The sequence below is a fragment of the Pollicipes pollicipes genome, unplaced genomic scaffold (genome assembly GCF_011947565.3).
Source record: "Pollicipes pollicipes isolate AB1234 unplaced genomic scaffold, Ppol_2.1 Scaffold_6138;HRSCAF=7277_pilon_pilon_pilon, whole genome shotgun sequence".
NCBI lineage: Eukaryota > Metazoa > Arthropoda > Thecostraca > Pollicipedomorpha > Pollicipedidae > Pollicipes > Pollicipes pollicipes.
Genome location: NW_023596818.1, coordinates 12,416,792 through 12,442,366, shown reverse-complemented (window position 1 = coordinate 12,442,366; position 25,575 = coordinate 12,416,792). Strand labels below are relative to the sequence as shown.

The following is a 25,575-nucleotide window of genomic DNA, read 5'->3' as shown; positions in this document are numbered from 1 at the left end:
TATCCTCGATCTCACAGGGGCCGCTTATATGAAATTCCCTTTGTCTTGGAAGGCCTTCGCTGTTACTGCGGCCTTTATGATTATCACCCAGGGTACTCTAGCTTGTTCCGGGGCACTGCACATTGGTCTTGGGTTCTGCCCATGTGCTCAGGACATCACGCTGTTGCGGAAGGCCTGATGTGCTGGCCTACGTGGGCACTCCTCACTTCTCAGCTGAGCGGCTCCAAATTGTACTTGGTCCTTCCTATGAAAGGAAAAAAGGTTAGAGGGAGGCCCCGACACTGTCGATGGAGGTCCTGTACGCTTGCCTGCTTGGCGCTATCAGTCGCTCAGGAGCCCTCCACGGGTTCTTTCCATTTGCTCGGGGGCTCCATGCTGTTTCCAGGGTCGTATAGGTTGACCTGCTGGGACACATGGGTTTAGAGTTTGACCTGAACCGTGGCTCTTCTCGCGGGCTAGGTAAGGAAAAAATGCTAGCAGCATTTGGTCTTCCCTGGAAGATTGTATGACCTCCCCACCCTCAAAGTTAACCCCGCGTATTAAAGAGTTTAGTTGTTTTGCCGAAAAGGAGCTGAAATAAGTCATGTGCTCATAGTGATACGATTGAACCTAAGAATGAATGATAGATACGTTTCGGACATCGCCCTTCCTTGGTGTCAATCACGTCAAAAAACAATAACACTGAAATACATATCCATATGCTACTTGTTACGATGATGTCATACACTAAACAGGCCCTAGTGCTGGAATTCAATGCGAAGGAACGATGAAGGCTAAGAAGAAGATTTGAATTTCAGGGATGGCTGCTGGGTTCTCATTTCGGCTAATCTTTGACCTGACACACATGAATTATCGAGATTTTGAACGACTCCGAAGCTAAAATTGACCATGGGGCGTACAAGCGAGACATTATCTCTAAGTGCAACGGGCGTAATTTTGTTAACGACACGGAGTTGTACATTAAGTATTCAAGGTAATTATTCTTCATCCAACGACGTGAGCAGCTTGCTGGGTATCCCACACGTCACAGTCATCAGTCATCAGATGACAGTCATCAGTCATCATCACACATGTCACAGTCATCAGTCATCAGTGTCAACAGTGTTTTTGGTGTGACACCGAGCGGGTAGTCCCACTTTGCACGTGTTGCACATCTTAGCGCCGGCAGAGCAGGACGTGCGGTCGGGGCTGACCTCAGTAAGTGTCCGGCCAAACTATTGTCCCTGGTCCAAGCGTGCTTGGAGGCAGGATGGTCCATTTACATTTACCTGTCATGCTAGTGGCAGAGAGACGCATCTTGAGTCTAGGGGCGGATCAAGGATTTCGTCAATGAGAGACGAACGACGCTGTTGCCCCTGGAATTTGTGCTCCCTTCAAAAAACTCTCAAATATAGGACACCGACTTTTAAGATCCCCATGTTTTTTCATCCGGGAAGCTATCTGACTGCGCAGTCCTGGAAAGCTATACGTACCGCGTAGGTACATAGATGGGGTGCGCTCATTTTGGCCACATTATGACGGATCTTGCCAATTTAAGGCCGCGAAGATATGACAAAGTGGCCCAAGGTAGGCTACTAAACGCCATTAAAATGAGACACAGCACTTGGTCCAAAAAATGACTGCGACTAGCCGATTTCTGGCAGCTTGCCGACTAGTTCATGCTATGACCAGCTGACAGATAATGACTAATGCTGTGCTTTTCTTTTGGCAATAATGAATAATTTTGAAATATGGCAACGTTCAGACTGTCCTAAGAATGTGATGGTCGAGCGTAGTGAGTGTCACTTATTCAACAGCTAAGCGAAACGAAAATCATGACATGGGCGCAATGGCGCGAACACGGGGGAGGGTTCAGAGGCACGTACCGGTCCCCCTTGGATCCCAAGGGGCCCTTCGGGTTCCTCGGGATCCACGATTAATGGTCGGGTTTGTAGGCCCAGAGGGCCCGAAGAGCTGGTCTTAAATCGTAGCTAGGGGCCCGGCTCTCAGCACTGTGCCCTCAAATGCCAGCCATAGGGCACTTAAAGCCGATCAGCCATAAAAAGCTAGATAAGATAATATAAGATAAGATAAGATAAGCCAGGCAGATAAAGCAGATCAGTCAAAGAGGACCTCTATTTTGGTCAGACACTACGAATACCCCACCGTCAGCCCTGTGTCGGCATGGGCGTGAGGGCCCGCTTCTTAACCGAGACAAGGCCGGGCCCCCGCGATTTATGTTGGTAGGAGGCCCTGAGGGAATGATGGACCCGCTCTGTTAGGGGCGCACACTGCCTAGCAGGGGCTCCTGTATCGGCAGGGGCCCCGAGACTGCCAGGGGCAGCGTGTGAGGAGACCCGAAGAGGGGCCCGAAGATACACCCGGGACCAGCGATCAAAGGCTTGATTGGGGGGCCTAAGTTTCCGGAAGTCTGGCTTAAGGTCACATTGGATCATCAAAGGTCAGACAGAGGGCTTCTGACACCGATTGGGAGCCACCTGAGAACATGTGGGCCTCTTTTTTAGCCACAGGCGACCAAAATCGAACAGCCGGTTCCGTGCCATTTTGAAACCTGGGGGTCTATTTTTCAAGCAGGGACGAGGCCAAGGCCCGCAACTTGGATTGGTCTGGGCCTTTGAAACACTTAGAGGCCCCTCTGGAAATCAGGGGCTCGCAGTGTGCGGGACAATGGATAATAGCCTCCCCCCCCCCCAACCGCTCTCCACACATGCACACTTAGGTTACGAGGGCCCGTTTCCCAAGCAGGACAAAGCCGGGACCAGAGACCTATGCTGGTTTGGACCCCAGCGTCTTTCGGGGACCCACAGTGTCTAATAGGGCTTCCGTGTTGGAAAGGGGCCGCAAGTCGCCCAATTACAGTGTGTAATTAGGCCAGAAAAGGGATCGAGAGCCCGATGAAGACGACGATCAAGGGCCAATTGAGAGCAGAGTTGGCAATTTTTGTAAATTATTGGGGGGTAGAACCGCAGGCCCGACAACATACCCCTCATATGTCTCACCGGATTTAGCCCACTTTATTTTTATTAAGCGCAATATATGTTTTTAGTCTTTATATAATCATAAAAGTCTTTAATCTAAGCAGCATGGAAGTCATGCAGGGTATGATTCAGGGAGCAGACACTGGACGCACGAGTCTCTTCTGATCGGCACGTGAAGGCGCCTCTTTAGGGACCACCTTACCAAGACTTTTTGTTATGAGAGTGGCACGAGGCACCATTACGCAGATCAAGGAAATCAAGAAAGTCTTTGCGTTATGATCTTCTCTTACCCACGTTCTTTTTTGTAGTATTCCAGGCAAACACATTGGGGGGGGGGGGACAAGCCAATATTGGGGGCCCAACTCAACATGGGGGGCCAGGACCCTCACAAAAGAATAAGAATTGACACCCGTGATTGGGAGGCGTAATAGAGATGGCTCTAGGTGACATAAAGGATCCTGGCCCGCACAGCCGTGGCCTGAAATATCTGTCAGAGTCCTCTTGAACCGATTGATAACACAATTAGACAATGCGGGCCAGGGGCGTCTACCTCGGCCAGAGACCATCACCACCGACAGTTGACTCCGTTTCTGCCTGAACCCTGGAAACCTATTTATCAAGCCGGAGCGAGGGCGCGGCCCACGATTTGCATTGGTCTCAGTCCCTGAAACAATGATTGGGGCCCCTGTGCCGGCCAGGGGCCCCACAATGCCCAACAGAGTGTCATATGTCGGCAAGTATCCCCGATTCCGTCACAGGCTTTGCTTGAGGAGGCCGGGAGGAGGGCCAAAGGGCCCTCAGCATCAAGGGTCAAGGGATCGGTTGAATGGCTGAAGGGGCCGAAGGGCCTGGAAGACTGGCCGTAGGTCACGATAAGGACACCGCCCGTAGGGCGTGCTAGCCCGTAGGGCATGCTAGTCAGGGGGCCGCTGGCATCGATTGGGAGCTCATGGGATAGTGCCGACCTCTTTTTGGCCAGAGGCCACCAACAGCACTGTTGCATTGGTCGGGGCACTCGAGTGCCCCGCAGTGCCAGTGCCGCAGTAGGGTTCATGTAGTCAGGGGCCCACAATGCCTAACAGAAAGCCTTGTGTCAAGGAGGGGCCTCGAGTCAGCGTTGAACACGTTTGCTGAACAGGTACGGGGGCGGGACCCGTATGCCAGAGTGCCTTTTGCCTTGGTCAGGGCCCTCTGACAATGAAAGGACACCTGAGAACACAGAGTGAGTGTTCTCATTGAGACGACAGCAGGGCCCCGTGTCAGTCAGCCCCCCCCCCCCCCCCCGCCTGCTCCCCAGTACCAGGCGGTAAACCCTCCAACCCAATTCCAGCCATGTACCAGTTGAGGCAAATCGGAGTCTATATGTCAATTATTGGACCGCCCGCGGCGGTCAGGGATCTTTTTGCATCACTGAGGGTTCCTGTGTCGATCCGGGGCTATCTGCACCGCTTGAAAGACCTCCCGCGTCAGGGAGGTGACCAACATGATATTATGTATCCTTCCAAGGCCCTCCGGTTCGACCAGGGGAAGCGCTCTCCGTCGCCAGAATGACAGTTGGAGGGCCCCCGCACTGGGATGGCATGACGCTTCAGCCCTTGACAGGGAACACTAATGTGCCCCCCCCCCCCTTCCCAGTATTTTACACAAGGAAGCCTTCGCCCGGCAAACTGAGGGGTCTCATAAGTGTTGAAAAGAGTGGGTAAACATGAGTTCAAAAACGAAAAAGACCAGCCTAGGTTTGTCTGATGACGCTTATTTTTTTACAAACACGATTAGTGAAACAAATTACATCATAAAGTTTCGAGTCCTGCGCGCTCGCATTCTAAGGAGCGAGAACAGCGATGGCGGGGGTTGCATTTGCCGTGAAACTGAATGGCGTTGGGCACGGCAAGTAATATCAGCCGGCGTGTGCCGTGTGCGTGAAAACGACCGTCATAAAATAATGCTTCAGAAAGTACTTCAAAATAAATCCGTACCCCACAAAGATCAGGCTAGTGCGCATCTTTTTTTCTTCATATTTGAGATTGTCCTCTAAAGTGGTAGCCATCGCTTCATAGGCGGATCCTGGGGGGGGGGAGGGGGCACGGGGCCATGACTCCCCCCAAAAAAACTCTGAGAGTATGTGTTGGCCCCCCCCCAAAAAAAGACATTCCCAGAACTTCATAAAAGTTTCCTCTACTTACCGTCTGTTTTAACTTTAACTGTTTTAACTGTATTGTTTTAACTTCTGTTTAAGATTCAAAAGTACTTCGGTGCTTGAATGGTGTCCCTACTAGGTACTCGCGAGAGGCACCATGCACTGGACCTCGGACCCCACACCAGCCAGCTGGCGACGAACGGTTGCAATCGTACATGTCATTAACAACTGGACCATTTACAACATTTGTGCAAGCCTTTAACCATCAGGGGTCCTTTTTTAATCATGTGTCTCACACCCCATCCTGCCAAGGCTCTGGCTGCGCCCTGGGTCTCCTGACGCACCGACCTATATGCTAGCAGATACTCATATATGCTGAGTATATTGTTCATTCGATATCGCAGGCTGCATGCGTTACGGGTTTGCAGCATAAATGTCACTTCTTAGCTTCAGTGCCACCCAAATGCACTGGCCCGTTTTGTCAAGCCCGTAACTTAGAAAAAATCGTAGCGCTTCGGGCAGAAACTAATCGTGAATGGCCGACGCCGCTTTCAGGTATCAGCTTTTTAGTGTGTGTTTGACGGGGGGGGGGGGGGGGGGGCTGTCCTGTCAACGAGGTGGAGACCACTCATGTTAGTGGGGCCCAGTAGATTTGCATGTCCCTTGGCCAAACCCTGAGCCCGCCACTGTAGCTCACCTCAAGGCCGGCCCCGTGGACCGGTCCACCGGTTTGGGTGGGGCCGCCAGGTCGTCCTCGCGGCTCCTCCTTCCGTCCGCAGACGGTGATCCCAGGCGGAGATGGCGCCGCAGGTGGCAGGACTGCCAACGGTCAACTGATGTGCCGTTATGCCGCCCAGAAATCCAGCAGTGTCCTGATCATCAGAGGCGAGGTCATGTGGTGGCCCCGTGGGCTGTGCCTCCCTCCTTCTCCCACTCATGCCAAATTTAGTTCATGCATTAATATATTCCTGAATAAATGGCGACAGCCAAAAAAGCGAGCCAGACATGTAAAACGACGAGCGACGTGAATAGGTAAGTTGTCAGTGATTTGTTTAGTTATACCCACACACCGCTGCGAAACCCTACTCCACGTTTACATACTGGCAATGGGCTGACAAGTGAGCGGCTTCTATTCCCAACGTGAAAACAGCATTCCGACGTCCTTTTTTGTCAGGAGATTCATCCCATTTAATGCGGAATATTCAGAGACCCTGCGTGGGCCTCACCAATTTCATTCCCGTAGCTAGATATCAAAGCTACAGAAAGGTACTGTCATCATATGCTGGGTCGCGGCACAGGCACGATGTGCGGGCACCATCGCTTGTCTTGCTCAGGTAAGTTCACTGTTTCGCTTAAAGGGAATGTTCTACATTTGAAGATATTGGAGCAAGTATCAGGTAAGATGAATAAACTCACTTATAACTATTGATACGCTTCTAAGAGGAAAAACTGCTCTGAAGAACAAAATTTTCATTTCTACCGTTTCTCTTAAGATCTTTAAAAAAAAACAAGCAGGCATTCAAACTAGGTCCGCGCGCACGTGTCGCAGCATTGCACGACGCGGAGACGCTTCTGCAATCCAATCTGGCAAAAGGGCGGGGGTGAAATTATCCGCTGAACTGGACGTCACAACTTGGATGATGGGTGCAGGGAAAACGCAGTTAGTTATCCTTGGCAGATACCTCGCACCTAAAGCTAGCCATGCAAACCATTCAGATAAGATTTATGAAAAAAGAATCTAGTTCAGGGGGAGTTTTAAAGAGGAATGTTCCACGCTTGAAAAGAATGAACGAAGCACCAGGTACAATGAAATAAGCTCACGTATAACTATTGGTATTCGCTCAACCGAAAAAGACTGCTCGAGATAATACAACATCTTTTTTCAGTAAATATGCTCCTCAGTACGTCATTGTTTGGTTGTGTCATCGCACCTCACACAGCACTGACTGAGAGCCAATTGGCCGCCGTTATGTCTGGAAATCGTGCTCACGAACACCAAACATGCACGGCTCAACAATCATGTCTTTCTTGGCCTTGGCCGCCGCATGAACAATAGATGACAGGACATGAATGACGTTATTATGACGTCATGAATGTCTGAAAGGCCTTGAAACAGCCTCCACGACAAAGTCTCCCTTTAAAGGAAGTGTTCCTTCTTTGTATGGGCTTTTTAACTGAAATAGCCACCTTGAAGATCATTCAGTGCAGTTCACAGCCCCAATGTTCTCAAGGCCTAAACCATCTAGTTTCTGAGAGCACGCTCGCGAAGACATGCAGACTATTTCGGGGAGACTATTTCAAGGTCGCACAGGCATCCATGTTGTCATAATAGCGTTATTCACATCCCGCCATTTCAATAGCATGCGGCGATCGAGGCCAATAAAAATATTGCTGTCGAGTCGTTCAAAGCGGGCGTTCGTAAGCACGATTTCCAGACACAACGGCAAGATATATTGGCTCCCGACATGTGCCTGGTTCCCAAGATTTCTTGCCTGGAACCGGTTCCTGGTTCCTGGTTCCGAAGCCAGGAAGAACCCAGGAACCAGTCTGGCAATAAGTCGAAAGATCCGGCAAGAACCAGGATCCAGCTTGACAATATGCCAAAAGATCCAACAAGAACCAGGATCCAGCTTGACTTGAAAATGGAAGATCCAGCAAGAACCAGGATCCAGCCTGATACCAAACTGAAAGAACCAGCAAGAACCCAGATCCAGCTTGGATTGGACATAGGAAACCCAGCAAGGACCAACATCCAGCCCGGCATTATGTTGAGGGATTCAGCAAGAACCAAGACCCAGCCTGGAATATGCATAGGGATCCAGCAAGAACCAAGATTCATCTCAGGCTTAAGATGGGGATTCAGTTTCAGCAAGAACCAAGATCTATTCTAAAATCATGTTCAAGAACCAGCAAGAACCAGAATCATACCAGGAGTTCTCCACAGCCGTTGCTGCTCACACTCCCCACTTTTTCAGGTCCACCGATGTGTGCTGTTGTTAATGTAAATTAATGAAATTAAGTTTATCAACATTGCTGATTATCTGCTCAGGTTATTCCCCATGTACCAAAAAAATTGCTGTTTTTCAATGTTAACAACACTACAAATTCAGAAAAAACAAAATCAATAACTTGTCACGATACAGGTATGTTGCAGACCTGCTAGGTCTGCAACTGGGCTGTTAGCTGCCTAATGTTATCCTGTGATATACGCACGGAAGAGCGAGCCTTTCCTTTCAGGATAATATTAGGCAGCTAACAGCCCAGTTGCAGACCTAGCAGGTCTGCAACATACCTGTATCGTGTATATATATATATATATATATATATACATATATATGTCAGTTTACATAAGAATAGCACAAAATGATTATCAATCAATTCACGCAACAACCATCCGCAACATTTCGCACACCAGCGTGGCGCCACCGCGCGTCAGTCATCAAGGCCGCAGATAGGGAAGCTAGCATCACGTGTTTCGTTTATCTAAAACCCAAAGAGAATATGACGTCGAGAAACTAAGGTTGCTGGTGGTGAGGTTCTTCCGTGTGAGAATGTGGGATAACGGTTTTATTTTATTTACTTTTTATTCCTCACACCAAAAAACACACCATCCATTGGCTCATAATCAATGTTGTGCAAGATACACTGACGTAATAAAACAATGACGCATTGAGGAACACGTGCACCAAACAAGAAAATTGCGTTGTGTACAGCATTTTTTTCCCCTCGCAGCACGCCATTAGTTCTAAGTGAGCTTATTTCATCATAACTGACGCTTGCTTTAATATCTTCACATTTAGAACACTCCGTTTAATCGGCGGCCCATGATTTGGCCTCCTCAGAATTCCGAGGAGAAATCCGAACTAGCGATCCACACCGGCTCGTGTGACTTACGCGGGAGTGCCTATTATTTTAAGAAAACCGTTTACAACGACTTCCTTGCACAGCATATGACACTGCCATCTGAGCTGTTGGCTTGATACCATAACGATGCCTTGCAAAGGAGATTATTAATCGTTAGAACGTTGCAATACAACTGGGAAAGCCGTTTTGCTTGCATTGCCGTTGCCTTTCACCCTCTCTGTTTTCAATAGAACGGTTTTCATCCGATGGTGTTGGAAGGAGGCCGAAGGCCGATCAGGCTTGCGTTCTTGTCGAAGATCAGCCTGTTCATACCCAGCACTTCCTCAGAAGAGCAGGTGATGATGCACCATCACTGCAGGTGGTCTGCCTATATTTAAGTCGGTTTCACCCAGGCCCAACGGCCGTTAGTCACAGGTCGCAAAAGGGCGGCTCCGGGCACGCGCGCATGGAGCTCGAGGTCAAGCTGGTGGGGAAACCTGACCTGAAAGGTCACCGCTCAAGTCTTACTGCTAGCAGGTGGATGCTGCGGGCGGGCAAGGAAAGCGGGCTTGACACTTGTGACAAGTCAGAGGTATCGGAAAGGTACAACTGCATAGTATACGCTATACTCTCAAGCGCTGGCCGCTGAAGCTAAAGAAAACACGCATGGAACCTGTGTAAGCATCCATCCAGGGAAGGAGTATATTAATAATTAAAACGGTACTGGTTGAGAAACCTGAGTGCAGGTTTATGATCAACTTAGGAGGAGAGAGAAAGAAGAGAGATAGAGAGAGAGAGAGAGAGAGAGAGGAGAGAGAGAGAGGAGAGAGAGAGAGAGCGAGAGAAGAGAGAGAGAGAGAGATAGAGAGAGAGAGAGAGAGGAGCGAGAGAGAGAGAGCGAGACGATAGATAATAGAGGAGATATCCACACCGAGATCTCCCTAGAAGGAGCGAGAGATCGAGGTGCGAGATCGCTCTGCAGCTTGCTCAGCGGGAGAGAGATGAGAGAGAGAGAGAGAGAGAGAAAGAGAGAGAGGCGATGGTTACTAAAACTAGTTTTTTTAGGTTTCACTGCGCTACATAAACTAGTTTATCTGTAACACACTTGACCTCCTGTAGACACAAGCGCGTCTTGAAAGTAATGTACAGCTTCAAAATCGCACCACAAACTCTGATCGATTCGAAACCATTGCATCAGCGTGTAAGTTGGAAAAGTCGCCCCTTGGACCATGGTTGCTTCGGCTATCTCCTGATCTCGCGATGCTATCCACCAGACACCAAGCCAAACACGCGAGGTCCCTTCCAGACAGCCTAAGATGAAGGAGGAATGGCTATGCTTGAAGCATACTAATGACAATAGGCCGTTTGATATCGGATGGTGGTCAAGGTATTGCTAGTGTAACCAGTGGCTCAGCGAGAGCCTTGGTAATGGGAGGAAAGAGATTTTGATGAAGGACTCAGTTAAAAAGGTATTATGCGGTTTCCCCCCCCCCCAAAAAAAAAGTCGGATATGACACACTTTTTTCCTCACGGCCAAAACTGTTCCTTTTTCAGGCAAACCGACGGACGCATTCATTGATGGGCACCATTTATAACTCACTAAAGAGATCCCTTGCCTCTCTCGGACAGGGGGCCCCGTGGGTAGAACACCATGTGCCCCGTTATGTTTTCCATTCAGGGGCTGAAGCCTTTTTGATCCGGAGATCTTCGGAGGGACGTGCCATACGTTAGTCCCCTCCCTAACGAGGCTGACCCGTTGACCGAAATATTTGCCGCGGACTCAAGTAAGGGGCTCTCGCTGATGCCAAATGACCTTACCGGCACAGGAGGCAAAATAATTGGCCCGGGAATTGAGAAACCTCAGTTCGGCTTATCAGACCCCTGGCGAAGGCGGGTGGAGGACCTCTGTTCATTACCGGAGCCCCTGTCTAACCTTCCACTGTCTCTGTGCGGACTCCTTTCACTGTCCTGTGCACTTCCGATCGGCACAGGAGACCCTCTGATTGGTATTCGCAGACTGTGGCCCTGCGGGGTCACGTTTCTTAATGCGTTATCCAAGCCCCCCTCCTCCTTCGAGCACTCCGAGCGTTCTAGTAGGGCCATTGTTCGTCTGTTCCGAGGGACCCGAAGGACCGCTCCGGTACTAAGGGGCGAAGGGAGGGGGGGGGGGGCATTCCCCTATGCCATTACTTGCGCTCTCGCCTATAACAGCATCACCTCACCGTCGAACAAGCCGTCAAGCCGTCACCGTCATCGTCGAACAAGCGTCGAACATTGCGTCTGCAACGCGCTGAGCATACGACTCAAACCGCACCTCCAGTGCAGTTTTGAAGCCAGCGAGCGATACTGATGTGCCGGCCGGTCGGGAAATGGTCCCTGCCGGCCCCATGGGCCGCTCTCCGGCCCGTCAGGAGATGGTGCCTGCCGGCCCCACGGGCCGCTCTCCGGTCCGGTCGGGAGATGGTCCTTGCCGGCCCCATGGGCCGCTCTCCGGCCCGTCGGGAAATGGTGCCTGCCGGCCCCATGGGCCGCTCTCCGGTCCGGTCGGGAGATGGTCCTTGCCGGCCCCATGGGCCGCTCTCCGGCCCGTCAGGAGATGGTCCCTGCCGGCTCCATGAGCCGCTCTCCGGCCCGTCGGGAAATTGTCCCTGCCGGCCCAATGGGCCGCTCTCCAGTCCGGTCGTCTGTAGTCACGTGCCGTCCTCGGTCCCTGCGGCTGCAGGGCGTGGTCGCCCGGTCCGAGCACCGCCCTATAAAACCGGACGGGCCCCTCTCAGCGGCACACACTCACCCAGCCGAGTTCAGCCATGAAAGTCCTGGTGAGTGGTCCGTCCGCCAGAGCGGCTCCCCTCCCCTCCCCCGCCGCCCGTCCCGAAGCGGCTGCCAGTTCCTGGTGGGGTCACAAGCATTTGAGGAAGCTCAGTTACTTGGGCAGTGACGTCCAGTTTCAAAGACTCTTTCATTCTGCTATCTCGGCGAAGAAAATGCCTGTGTTTGAGAGGCACTGGAGTCGTTGGCGTTCGAATTGTGTAAAATCTGTGCGATCTAATACCCGTGTGTTAGAATTTGACCTCCAAGGGATTCAGTAGCGAGGTATTCTGTATTCTGGTACCCTGTATCCGAGGTACTCTGTATGCTCCTCTGAGGTACGTGCCCGTCTCAATTCCTCCGTAACCATCTCATCACAGTGCGCTGTTTGCCTACCTCCAAAACATAATGCGAACTCCAGTTTGGAGTCCGTTGGGACGCCACGGCGAGTTGTTTTCATTGTAACACGGTGTCCAGATGTCAGGATCAGGGCGTAATTTTGTAAACTGAGATGAGGGTGGGACCGGACAGGTAAAAAACGCTATGCCTACATACAGATACCCAAAAGACGAGATTTTGCAAACATTGACCCCGTTCCTCTCAACGTTGGAAAGGCCTGGGTGCCCCCCCCCCCCTCCCCTCTCCCAACCATCCCCACCCTATCCAACTGTACAGTTAACTATATCCCCAGTCAGAATTGTGCTCTCTGCGTCCGTACCTATCTGACTTTCTCCAAGGGTGGCCGCTGTCCCAGCGCTCCGCCTGCGCCTCAGGGTGACTCTCCCTGTCCGCCGTTTCTCTCAGTCTCAGGCGTGGCTTCACTACTCCGTGCGTCCTTCTCGGGTGAGGTTTCACTTTTCCATGTGTCCTTCTCGGGTGTGGCTTCACAATTCATTGTATCCGTCCCAGGTACATCTTCACCGTCCCGTGTGCGTGGCTCAAACCTGGTCCCACTGGCCCAGCGCCAGCTTCAGCACGGGATCGTCATGACCTCCCCTCCCCCTCTCCCTGCCGCAGGTCGTGTTGTCTGCCCTGGCGGCGATCGCCACCGCCCAGTACCTGCCGTACGCCAACTTCGGCTACGCTGGCTACGCTGGCTACCCTGGCTACGCTGGCTATGCGGGCGCGTACGGCCTCAACCTGAGGAGCTACGCCGCCCCGATCGCCTACGGCTCGCAGTACCACGCCCAGGACACGTTCGGCGGCTACCACTACGGCTACGCCGACGGCCTCTCCAACAAGGTGGAGACCCGGCGTGCTGACGGTACCACCGCCGGCTCCTACAACTACGTCGACGCCGAAGGCCAGGTGCAGACCATCTCCTACACGGCCGGCGCCAACGGCTTCCAGGTGGAGGGCACCAACCTGCCCGTGGCCCCCGTCGCCAACCTGAAGGCGCCCGTCCACACCCTGGTGGGACCGGCCCCCGTCCAGGACACGCCCGAGGTGCAGGCGGCGCGCGCCGAGTTCACCCGTCTGTTCGCCGAGGCCGCCTCCCGCACGCGCCGCTCGGCGCCCGAGCCTGTCTCCGACACCCCGGAGGTGACCGCCGAGAAGGCCCGCTTCCGCGCCCTGTTCGCCGAGGCTGCCGCCGCCGCCGAGGCCGGCGCCACCCCCGTCGCCTCTTACCTGGCCGATACCCCCGAGGTGGCCGCTGAGAAGGCCCGCTTCGAGGCTGCCTTCAAGACGGCTGAGGCCCGCGCCGCTCTCCCCCTGACCTACGCCGCTCGCCCTCTGGCCTACAACGGTCTGCCCTATGCTGGTCTGCCCTACGCCGGTCTGCCCTACGCCGCTCCCTTCGCTGGCTTCAACCGTTTCTATTACTAAAATGCGCATTTTTTTAACTGAGTCCTCTTGCAAAATTGCGTTGACCTGGTGTTTCGTCTGAATCTCGTGCCGGTGTTTGTGCTGGTGTGTCCTTGAACGCTCATTTGTATGTCTACGTACCGTGGTGACGTCATGGAAATACACCCTGGCATATCTGAACACGTTATTTGGCGCAGAAAACTGGGAAATGGCTTAGGAACTCGAGATGACGGGTAACGACAGGAGACAGGAAGAGATCAGGAAAGGTGCCACCGACATGCGTGGCGAAAACGAGGTTGCATTACGCAAGTTAAGTCTTCTTTACATTACTCGCGCCCTCTACCCTCGCACATTCACTTCTGTCATTTGACGCTGGACAATATTTGCTCTCTTGTTTTTTTACGCACGTGTTCACGATGCCCCTGAAAAGGAAGCCGTCCTGCTGGTGTCCCACCAGCTGAGCTTGACATGTCCCTCCGCTCCAGCGCCAGACCATGTCCCGCTTCACCGTGCGGCTGAGGTCAGGCGCAAGTAAGCTTGCTGGCGTCTTCCCAAATCACGCGTGAGATCACCCAGAGGATGCTGTGAAAACGCCCACGGTCACCTGTGGCCGCCAGTCATGCGGCGTTCAGAAGATGGTGTTCACGTGATATCCACCGCACTCGAGCAGAGGATTTCGGTTGTTGGGCTCTGGACGGATTAGTTCAGTGGCCTGCGAGCTCTTAAATATGCTAGATGCCTAAGAAGTGCCGATAAATCACCAACACTTCCAATGCCATGACGGAAGTGCTTTCATTTATGGGTGTGACTAATGGGGAGGGGGGGGGGGGGAATTGGAGGCTGGGGGACACGTCCACTAGTTATTCTTAAAACGAGTTTTCATTTTCTGCGTGTAGAATGCGCGTGTTTAAACGTTAGTCCCGCCCAAAGTTGGTTTTCAGGTCAGATTGTTTCACCGACTTCAGTTTTGAACTGTCCAGTCCTGATATCTCCTCTCCAAAGTCAGACACGTGGCCGCACACATGCTTTCATCGTATCCGCCATGCGCACCAAGACCACGCAGGATCTGAGACGCAAGATTCGAGCATTTCCCAACCGGAGATCCGTCGTTTGGGGTCCACAGTCAGAGTCCACAGCCGCGCTCAATGTTGACCGACAATGGTGCGTACTGAAAAAAGGCAGCGAACTTCCGGAACATTTTCAAAACTTTCTGCATTGCGTACAAACTACTTGAAACAAGTCAGGTATTAAACATTATACTTGTGCCAACAAACACGTAAAATTTAAGATGCGCCCGCACTAGTTTTGAAACGAGAGGCAACAACAGTGCGAATGATTAAAACTACTGTAATGTGTTGTGTGGAAAACCTTAGAAATGTCAGGCAACGACATCATGAATCACTGGTCTTACATGACTAGCCACTGTGTACCTATACTGGCGCAATTCTATTGATTCCATGCTCTTATGCTGCTTACAATGCTTGCACATTGGTGATTCCACCCTTAGCCTTGTTTGCTAACACACCCATAAGGAACATATCAGAGAGGGACATAGAATGACTGCATTGGTACCCCGGATACATAGCTACTTGCATGGGCGATACCACGGACTTTGCGTTGGAGGTGGAGAGGGCAGCATTTTCAAGAGAGCCTCCTCACAGCGGGGCCTCCTGGGCTTTTCCGTGTTCAAGAGGGCGGGGTACCGAGGCCATGCGCTCCTTTACCAAGCTGTGCATGTATCATATCCAAGAAAATGAATATATACAAGAAAAAACAGAGTGGGGGCCTTTCAATACTCCATAAAAGCGTCTCGGTAACCTAAATAAGGGCCTCCTGTTCCATAGAGGGGCCTCCTATCCAGAACAGAATGCTTCCGGTCGATGAAGGGGGCCTCCAGGTCTAGCCAAGGGGCATTGCTATACCAAAACAGGGCATCCTGATTAGGAACCGTGGACATCTGATGCTTGAAACGGGCCTGTTCCAAAAATTGGGCCTCCTGAATAAAAAAGAGTGCTTCCTGCCCCAGAATGGGGCCTCGTAGTTTATAACGGGCCTTCCGAGCCAGGAAAGGGCCCTCGCTTAGACAACATTGGACCTTCTGATCCCTCATTCAAAAAAGGGGCTTCGTGATCCAGAGAATGGGCTTCTTCATGAAGAAAGCGGTCTTCCGAGCCCAATCTAATATTCTCTAGCTCGCTGAGGGAACCTTCATGATCGGAATTTGGGTAATCTACCGGCAGTTACAATGCTTTTAGTTTTTTGGAAAAGGGACCTCCTAAAAATGAGAGGATACTCTTGTCCCTCTGACTGCCGGAAGAAGGGGCAATCGCCGCATCTATCCTCCTCCCGCCTCCTCCGCTGCGCCGCCCCCAGGTACGTACCGCGTGCAGTACAACTACTTGGAAACCTCTCTTTTCAATTGTTGAGCGTCACTTAGATCATGGCGTAAGCATGATGAAGCATTTTGCAATGTGTTCATTAAACCCAATCTAAGACAAGCATAGCACCTTGGTGATGGGGACGAGTGATGACCTGTTTCATAACGTTTTAATCAATCGATCGTTCAACTTTCCAAAGCACTCAATTCATTGGATCGCCGACTAAAGCTCGTTGACAGTCTGGTACGGTTGTTAGCTGGTTTTCATTAACAATTCAGTGAATCTCGCCTCAAAAAATAAGCATGACCGAAGCAATCTTACATAAGCAGATATGCCTGCCATTCCTTTCATTCCGAAAGGCATCACAGCGGTTCCCATGATCTAATCCGATGTGAGGATGATTCCTGATCAGATACCGGGAAGGCCCAGCGGAGCGGAAGGCGCGCAACCAGATCCTGAGGAGGGCAGGGGGCACAGGGTTGACAAAGGGCCCCCGAAAAAATTGCCGATATGACCCATTTCTTTAGTGGAGACATGTTGTTTTTTCGTAAAGCTTATATATATATATATATATATATATATATATATATATATATATATATATATTACACATTTTTACCCTGAAGTGGAGGCCAGACGCTACCACGAAATCGATTCTGCCTGAGCTTTGTAGTCAATACGCTTAAAAGACATGCATTAGACGACTGCATAAAATGACTCCCGGCACTCTTCCTTTTGCAATAGTCCAGTGGACTCTTTTCAACCCACTCCAGAACGCAGAAGCTTTGTCAGAGTTTTTATCTGGGTTTTACAGGGATATCAAGAGCCCCGCAAAAGTAGATTGAAGATCAGAATAGTTAAACAACTTGTGCTTGTCTGGATATGCTTACCATCCAGTCAGGATCGAGATTGATGACACAAATTATGTAACGTAGTTCTGAGCAAGCACGTTCGCATATCTCCGTAACAAAAACCTCGACGCCAGGCGTTGCAGTCTCCGTAAGTTGCGCAACGTTGCCCCGGCGGCTAATGCTATACGATAGCCAGCAGGTGAACGAAAATATTGATACACTTGAAAGAAGTACCTTTGAACGCTTTAGGGCACAAAATTGCAAATATAGAGATATGCCGGACGTATATTTCACCCGTACGATTTTCAGATTGATGATAATAACAGGTCAGGTCAGGTCAATAACAGGTCTGTGCAGCACCGGCGAAGTGGTGCTGCAATCTGGTGGTGGAGCTGGATAAGTAAAGGTAAAAGCTCTATTTTCCGTGTTGCTGTGACCGTTAATCTGTCCTAGAGGACAACCACGAAGTTGTAAAAAAAGGATTCGCCGAGTATAATCTTTGAAGCGTACGACTGGACTTTGAAGGACATTCAGTTGCATGTTGCGATGCTCATTGTTGCATGCACGGCGCACGGCCCGCTGGCGTTACTTGCAATGGTCAACGCCGTTCGGTTTTACAGTAAACTGCAGCCCAAGCCATCGCTATCCTTGCTCTCCTGAGACTTGCGAGCGTGTCATTGGGGCTTTACAACTCTTTCAGCTGCTGGGGCTATATGGCGTCGCCCACCTCTCACCCTGGCGGGAAAGGTGGGCACCGCGGCAATCTAAACCCGCACCTCTGGTCACCCGGACGCGCAGTGGTTAACGCAGGGGCGTTAACCGCTACACTATCAGCACCTGGCGGGCGGGCTCATACCTTTCGATGTTGTTCCTTTCACCAGTCGATTCTGCAAAATAATGAACGTTCTCACGCAAACATGGGATGGCCCTGTGCATTTTTTTAAACTCATTTTGACTCACATCATTCAACACAAATGAGACCTCTTATTTCTTTCGGGTAAAAGGGTCCCTTGAGTACCACACTACCCGGCATATTTTTGTTCCCAGTTAAAGGCTAAAGGGTCATTCTGTCCCACCGCGGTGTGCTTTCTGGCTGTCATTCTGGCGACAGGGGCGGCATCCCTGGCCGATCCGGAGGCCCTTAGAGAGATACATCACATTCACATTGGTCCGCCCCCTGACGCGGGAGGCCTTCTGACCCGCGCAGTTGGCCCCGGATCGACGCATGGACCGTTACTGGCGCAGCAGCACCCCTGATCGCAGCAGGTGGTCAAACAATTAGCACATAGACTCCACTTAGGCTTAAAGGGCCGATGCTGGAAAACGGTTGGAGGGCCCACCGTTCGGTACAGGGGACCCTGAGTGGCACAGAATCCTTATTTTGCCTCAGTGTGAGCACTCATCACAAGTTCTTATGTTCCTTTTAATTGTCAGAGGGCCCCGACCAACGCAACAGACCCTCTGCCATTCGGGCTCCCGTCCCGTCTCCGTTTGGCAAATATTACTCTGGCCGATTCAAGCCCCTTGTTGACACGTAATACTCTGTAAGGATCTGTGAGCCCGTGAACGACACAGCAGCCCCGACCCATGTAAATCGCACGCCCAGCATTGTCCCTTCTTGAAAAGTGGGCCCCCAGAGCTCTGGCCAGCACGGAGCCGACTGTTCGTCGTTGGTGATTTCTGGCCGAAATAGAGGAACGCTCCGTCGCAGGGGTCCCTATCGGTACCAGAGATTCTCTTACTGACATTTGAGATTACGACTTTATAGACGGGGGTCCTTACTATGACCTACAGCCGGCCCTTCAGACCTTTCAGGCATCCAATCGAGCCCTTGATCTTCGGTCTCAAAACACTCTTCAGCTGCTCTTCGGGCCTCCTCAAACAAAGCCTCTTGACCGACCCGGGCCACTAGCCGATACATGACCCCCTGTTAGGGTACTGTGGGCCCCTGACCGACACAGGGGCCACAGCCATTGGTTCAGAGGTCCAGACCAATGTGAGTCGTGATCCCGGCCGCGCTTCTGCTTGGGAAATGGGCCTCAAAGGCTCGCGCGGACGTCGCCCCGACTGATCGGTGTTCGTGGCCTCTGACCGACTTAGACACCCGCATTGTCTCAGGGGTTCGTCAAACGGTGCAAGAGGACCTCTGACTGATATTGCAGGTTACGACCCTACTGGGCCGGGATCCTATATGTGACCTACAGCCACTCCTTCGTGCCCTGATGCCCTCCAACCGGGCCTTTAGTCGACGGTTATGGTGTGTCACCCGGGCCCTTCTTCGGGCCTCATTGAAACTTCCCTTGGTCGGCTCACGGCCCTTGCGAGCACAGGACCATCCGTTCGGTACTGTGGGCCCCTGACAGATCAAGGCCCCCGACCAGTGTAGATCACTGGCCTCAGCTTTATAGCTGGTTGGGTAGTGGATCCTCAGGCCCATACCGACAAGGAGCCGGCTGTGCGGTCCTGGTGGTACCTGTCCGACATATAGGCCCATATAGGCCCATATAGGCCCATATCGACTCAGGGGTTCCGGATCGACGTAACGGGCCCTCTGACCGTTATTTGAGAGTAGAGTTGAGAGGGTGGGGTCGTTGCAGGCCGGAGCCGCTGAATAAGGCTCCGACCATCTGAATAAGGTTCCTTCTGTGCCCTTAGGCGCTTCAATCGGGTCCTTGATCGTCGGACGCCGTGGGGTCTCTAGGCTCTTCGGTCTCGGCCTCCTCGAATACTGCCTCTGGCCGACTCGGGGCCCCCGGCTAACACAGAGCCCCTGTTAGGCCCTGTGGGACCTCGAGTAATGTAAATCGCTGGCCCCGGCTTTGTCCCTGCTTGGGAAATGGGCCCACGTACCCATGCCGCCACGGAAGCGACTGTGCGTTGCTGGTGGCGTCTGACCAAAATATAGGCCCATATCGACTCAGTGGGTCCCTGATCAGCATGCAGGGTCCTCAGGTTGGCACTGGAGTGCCAGAACCTGCGTGCCTGTACCACTGAATGCGACCTCCGGCCGGTCTTTCGGGCCCCTTATTGTAGGTTCTCAGGGGCGCGGGGGGGGACGTGCCCTCTGTGCCCTCCCCCCTGCTGCGGCAACAGGGGGAGGCAGTGGGGGCAAAAACATGTCCCTTGCCCTCACTCCCAACACGCAGCTTGGGGAGGCCAGTTAGCTAAGGAGCAATAAATTGTGCTCGGAAGACCCGTTTCTTGGCCTTCTGACTTAGCCCATGCTTTAGATGAGAAGGCCCCATTGCCCATTTCGTGCATCAGATGGCCGCGGTTCCAAATAAGAATGCCTTGTTTTGAGATAACGGGTACCCCTTACTTAGATTTGGAGGCCTTCTGTGAACAGGAGGTATTCTTTTCTGGATTAGTCATCATGTCATCTCTATGCATCATGATGTACTGCTTTGAGCTACGGAGATCCTTTGCTGGACAATTAGAAAGCCTTCATTATTTTCTTAATTATCGACATCTATTTACCTGGATATGATGCGTGTAACCGCTCAATAACGGAGCAGATAACCTCAGTACTCCTTCCTTTGAATGTGACGCTGCCCAGGAGAGCCCCGTGAGCAGGCCTCATTCTTCCAGGAAGCCCCCTTGAAAATCGTGCCCCTGCCCTCAAAAATCCATGGCACTGCCTCTGGCCAGCTGCATTCAGCTGGCGCAATTTCATAGCTGAACAATTGCAGTTATTCCCTCAATATCTGGTGCGCAGCCAATGCCTTGATAAGGGAGGGGGTAGGGGGGAGAGGGTACAGGGTTATAAAAGGCCCTTCTGATGATAAAAAGGCGGCCCCCGAACTAAAATCACCACGTATGTCCCTCTTCATTTCAAGAGCCCGATTTCACTTATCTTATTTTTATTTTTACCTTCTTTAACTGAAACAGAAGTTACAAGGTACCGGAAAATGCAATTCTGCTTGCATTTTAAAGTCATTCAACTAAAGGAATCGGATGTTAAATGTCTGCATGGAACAATCCGTCGGCGCTGTTCGTTTTACAGTGGTCCGAAAAGCTCTTTCTTAACCGATCTATCTCAGAGGCTTTGTCAGATTTTGTTCTCGGTTCTACGAGATATTGAGGACTCGCGAACGTAGACTGCATATCGAAATGATTACAAATTTGCATTAAGATGGTCGACTCATATTCCGTCCAAGAATTTGCAACCTTTAGCCTAGCAAAGATCAGTGAGACAAGCTATGTGATACAGTTTTGAACATGCGCGCTCGCAAGCCCTGGAAACATAACCCCGACGCCTGATGTTGCAGTCTCCGTGGGCCGGGCCGTGTCAGCCCGGCGGCTAACACTGCACGGCGACGAACGGGCGGACGAAAATGGTGACACATCTGAGAAAAGCGCCTTTGAACGAGCTATAACATCAGCTCGTACGCTTATAGAACAGTCCGGGCGTATATTTCACCTGCGCCATTTTTGGATTCATAATAGCGGAACATTCGCATTTACAGCGCCCCGAACCGGCGTTGGAATCTGGTTTTGTAAGTGGAAGAGTAAAAGTAGAATCTCTTTTTTTCGTGCTGCTCTAACTCCTAATCTGTTCAGAGAACAGTCTGAAAATTATGAAGGTGAAATTAACGCCCCAGTCTGACATCTGAACGGTGCGAATGGATTTGGCAAAACTTGAAAACACCATGTCATGACGGTCGTTCTCTCGCGCGCGGCGCCCGCCGCCTGTTGCTATCTGAAGCGCCAACGCCGTTCGGCTTCAGAGAAACTGCAACCCCAGCTAGAGCAGTTCTTGCCCGTAAGATTGCGAACGAGCAGGCTCAAAACCTTTTGTGCATTTTCTTTCACATGTCGCTTCCGCTTAAGTATGGACGTTCTACATACAAGAGTTGGCCCTGTCCCTGCTTGGGAAATGGACCCTGGCCATACGTTCGGTGATCGAACCCTCAAAACAGAGAGGATTGGTGCTGACAGTAGGCATTGCTTTCTCCGATCGTCCTTGGGTTGAGAAATCCTTGGGCGCCCCTAAAAAGCTGTTAAACGTCGCGTAGCAAAGTGATGCAACATTTTCACATCCACGCATGTACGGATTCTCCCAGGGGAAGTACTGAATTGCGCTATGAATATGCCCTGCTGGATATATGCCGGACTCCCAGTGTGTGCAATGTGCGGGCTCATTTTCGGTCAACTATCAATCTCACGACTGCAATAATGAATTAGCCTGATCTAGTTTTAGAGATGACTGAAAGATTCCGATAAGCCGCTCGCTGTGTTGATAAAAAACACATAAAACGCACGTACATTGACTTGACTCAACGCACGCTGAACGCATTTTGCGGTCTAAAAACTGTAATGAAAAAAGCTCTGATGAATTGGATAGCACATGTTTTGCTTCCAGTTTCACTGTTCGAGTTTATTTCGCCCTTCGAGCGAAACGTCATGACTTTGTGGGCGCAACGTTCAGCGACCACCAGCGCCTTTCACGTACCAGGTAAGCAAATATCTGCTGCGAATACCACAACCACTCATCATCCTCTTAAACTCGTTTTAAAACCGCCCGCCCTGCACCACACGAGCAAGCGTATCGCAATGCGAGAATGTTGCAAAAGGTCAGGCGATTTCTTATTACCCGTTATGGTATGGGTACTGAGGGATACCAGCTCACTGGATAGTGGACAATAGAAGAACAGATGCCAGGGACAAGCCAGTGTTCGATTTCGCGACAAACGAATTGATAATCCGACACTGACTGCGACACGCCGACGCTTTAGCCCCGACACTGACTCCGACAAACGGAATCCGGCACTAGCTCAAAATGCAGGGAGCTAATTACGACTTTCCCGCAGAGCAGCTGAGCATCGCTTTGGGTCGGCTTCGGTTGTGACGCCAGGAGAAATGGCTCAATTCCAGAATCGATTGAGATACAGCCAATTCGACGACATTTTATGGATGCATTTTATGGATAGAACAGTTTGTTGCCTAAATAAAAGCCTTGAGAAGGACTGGAAAGCGATCCGGTGGTTATCTATGGCGGTGTTGCGTTCGGTGCACGTGGAAGCTATCCGCCATAGGAGGTACTGCGTCACCCGGCTTCCATCTGAACCGTCTCACTCGCGAGATTGCAAACTTTCTCCGACTCGGCCCGGGGGGGGGGAGAAATTTTAAAAGTCGAGCCCTTTTTGGCTCCACATGAATTTGACTGGTTCCGTAGTTGATTTGGAGTTCGCCCGGAGGCAAGGGTGAGCCTGGTCAAAAGCGATACCAGACGTTGTCCTTCAATACCACACCGTCATTGCCACAAAACAGCTTACCCGTCTGTACGAACAGTGCCGGGTTCAGAATAAGTGCATCTCTTCGGTGTGATATCAGTCTTAAATGCATGGTCCGGGTGCATTTGCTCGACAACTGGTTCATGTTTCACGATCGTGGCTTGCAGTCTTGAAGTCATGGTAACGAATATATGACAAACAAACCTACCTAAAGGCGGCAGACGGGCGTTGGATCTCGAGGGCAGACATTTCAACTGAGGGCGCCACCAGTGAATTCTCTTGTCACACGGTGAGGGGGGAAAATGTGTCTCGGGGGGGGGGGGGGTGACGGGGCAGAGAACGCATCAAGTATTCTTTCTGTCTGTCCATTGTAGAATAAATTTCAAAAGTTGATAAATAATTGTCGGCTGCTAAGCAAAAACGACAACGGCCAGAGCTGGGGCATTTTCTGTCGGACAGAACGGGCTAAAGCTTTCGTTAAAACCCCAGCAAGTTCAAACCGCATTCTCTCCCACCCCTTTGCTTTTTCGTCCAGTAGCTGGAAACCTAACAAACGCAACGTGGAAACCCCTCAGGCCTAGCGGCTCCTAGGCAACAGTTTTTAGGCAAGTGACAATAGTTTTTTTCTGCAACATGGTGCTTTCAGAGGGTTTGGTGGTAATAGCTGATCGCATGCCCAAGAGCTCCGCTTGGTTATTTAGAGAAAAACAACCTTCTCGCTCCAATCTGCACATGATGCACTGACGGCTTCACCGGGGAAAGCAGGGGCGCAGGCAGAACTTGCAATGGGGTGAGAGTACCATGACTTGCGCGAAGGCTGGAACGAAGGGGCTTATTGATTTGCGAGCGAGTCCCAACCTATTGACAGCGGGACCTACGAACTGCGAACTGACTAACATACCCCACAAACGCTAATAGATACGGTTCCAGGCGTATCAATAAGCTTTCGACGTTGGTTTGCCCTGGTGCTATAAACAATGGTTTCAGCTGCATACCGTGAATATTTAGTCGGCTGTCAACTTGTCTTGCTCCTAAATTATAGTCGTTGGGCTCAAACGTCACTGCCCATGTTGGCATCTATGCAGTTTACGACCAAAATAGTCATCCTGACTACAAAACCTGGAATTATATCCAGTAATGTTGTGGTGAAAGCTGCGCTCGAACCTTACGGGAAGCCAAAGCCCCACAAGTCCCACCCCCCGCCCCTTTGGCTGCACCGCTGGGAGAAAGGATGGGCCATACCGGAAGCGACAAAGCACAAGTTTTCAACCTGAAAGCTTGTTTTTCAAGTCATTCGCCAGCCCCATGTGCAGTGTTCGGCACTGGGCCAGAACCACCCAAGATCTGACGTCGCACTGGCGCGTGACAAGATGTCATCCCCAACCGACAGCGACGCGCATCATCGTTGGCAACAGCGTGCAGACTGCCGGCCCCCAGACGCCGCACCAACAACGCGTCTCAATATCCGGGTGTCACACCATCTCCCTCAGCGATGCCACAACTCAGCGGCTAATTACAACATGGCTGTCGGCGATCACCATTTTTGGTGTATTCGTCACTAATGAGGCGGGACGGCGAGCGTCCCAGCAGCCATCGCCCTGTTTTGCATTGGAGCGCGTCCGCTCCGCAGACCGCTCGCGCCGCAGCAGCTCCCCGCCACACAAAGAACAACCGGTCGTGGCGTGCGGCCGCTGTCTCATTGGCTGCCGGCTGGAGCGCTCTGCCAATGGCGGACGCAGGAGGGGTTTAGTGCCGAGCTCTCTGATTGGTTGCCAGGTCGGCAGCGTCGGTCGCGCCTTTCCGGCGTCGCGCAGCGGCGGTGAGTCTGCGAAGCGTCGGTTTTCCGGCAGCTTGTGGGTCGTGTTGCGTATCCTGGAGTGAAAGCGAGTGTGGCATAGCTTCTCGCACATATCTACATGCGATTTCGTGGCGAAGATCTGGCGCTATCACTGGAATTAGCGGGGAACGAGGCAGGTGAGCGCGGCTGGATTCTGGCGTTGGGTGATGTTGGGTCAGTCCATGTTGATAGCAGGGGTGTGCCGGTGTCCGCCATATTGGGGCCGGTGGATCTTGTTTGCTCGTCGCGTCCCAGTGTAGCCGAGCGCTAAACCCTCCCCTGCCGGCCGTTGTTGGCAGTCCGCCAGCTTGTGGCGCCGCCATTGCGTTATGAATTGTCGGCTGGCCGACGGCGTCTGCTCTGGATGGTGGTATTGATTTCTGATGTGCTGTGGGAGACTGAGAAAAGCTGGGCGTGAACTGTAGCGGACTGGGTCTTGCCTGGGAGCTCGCCGGCGCGACCACCATGCGCTCCCAGACGTCTACGACGGGCCGTGAACGCCGAGTATCATGCAAAGGAGGAAACCCGTCTTAATCTGAGCTCTCGCTCCAGCCAACAGCAGGATATGGGCTATCCTGTCCAGCTATTTGTGAACCAAATGCTTATTTACCTACCCGCCTGCCAGCCGTGGGCCAAGTCACGGACTCACCCGTGGCGCTCGCGGCGCGAAGGTCGATCGGCCGCTGCGTAGAGCGGGAAACGCG

The 25,575-nt window shown here is 51.8% G+C and overlaps 1 protein-coding gene and 1 long non-coding RNA gene across 2 annotated transcripts; one reads left to right on the top strand and one right to left on the bottom strand.

Annotated features, from left to right (window-relative positions):
- Window positions 1-25,575, bottom strand: LOC119105904 (uncharacterized). Its single transcript, XR_005095081.1, has 3 exons — window positions 25,521-25,575; window positions 5,813-5,934; window positions 1-244 (listed from the first exon to the last, which is right to left on the bottom strand). It is a non-coding gene; the product is annotated as an uncharacterized LOC119105904 (long non-coding RNA).
- LOC119105903 (uncharacterized) lies at window positions 11,731-13,752 on the top strand. The gene is made up of 2 exons (XM_037229466.1): window positions 11,731-11,777; window positions 12,784-13,752. Exons 1-2 carry the CDS (start codon window positions 11,766-11,768, stop codon window positions 13,591-13,593), a joined length of 822 nt encoding a protein of 273 aa, XP_037085361.1. The 5' UTR covers window positions 11,731-11,765; the 3' UTR covers window positions 13,594-13,752.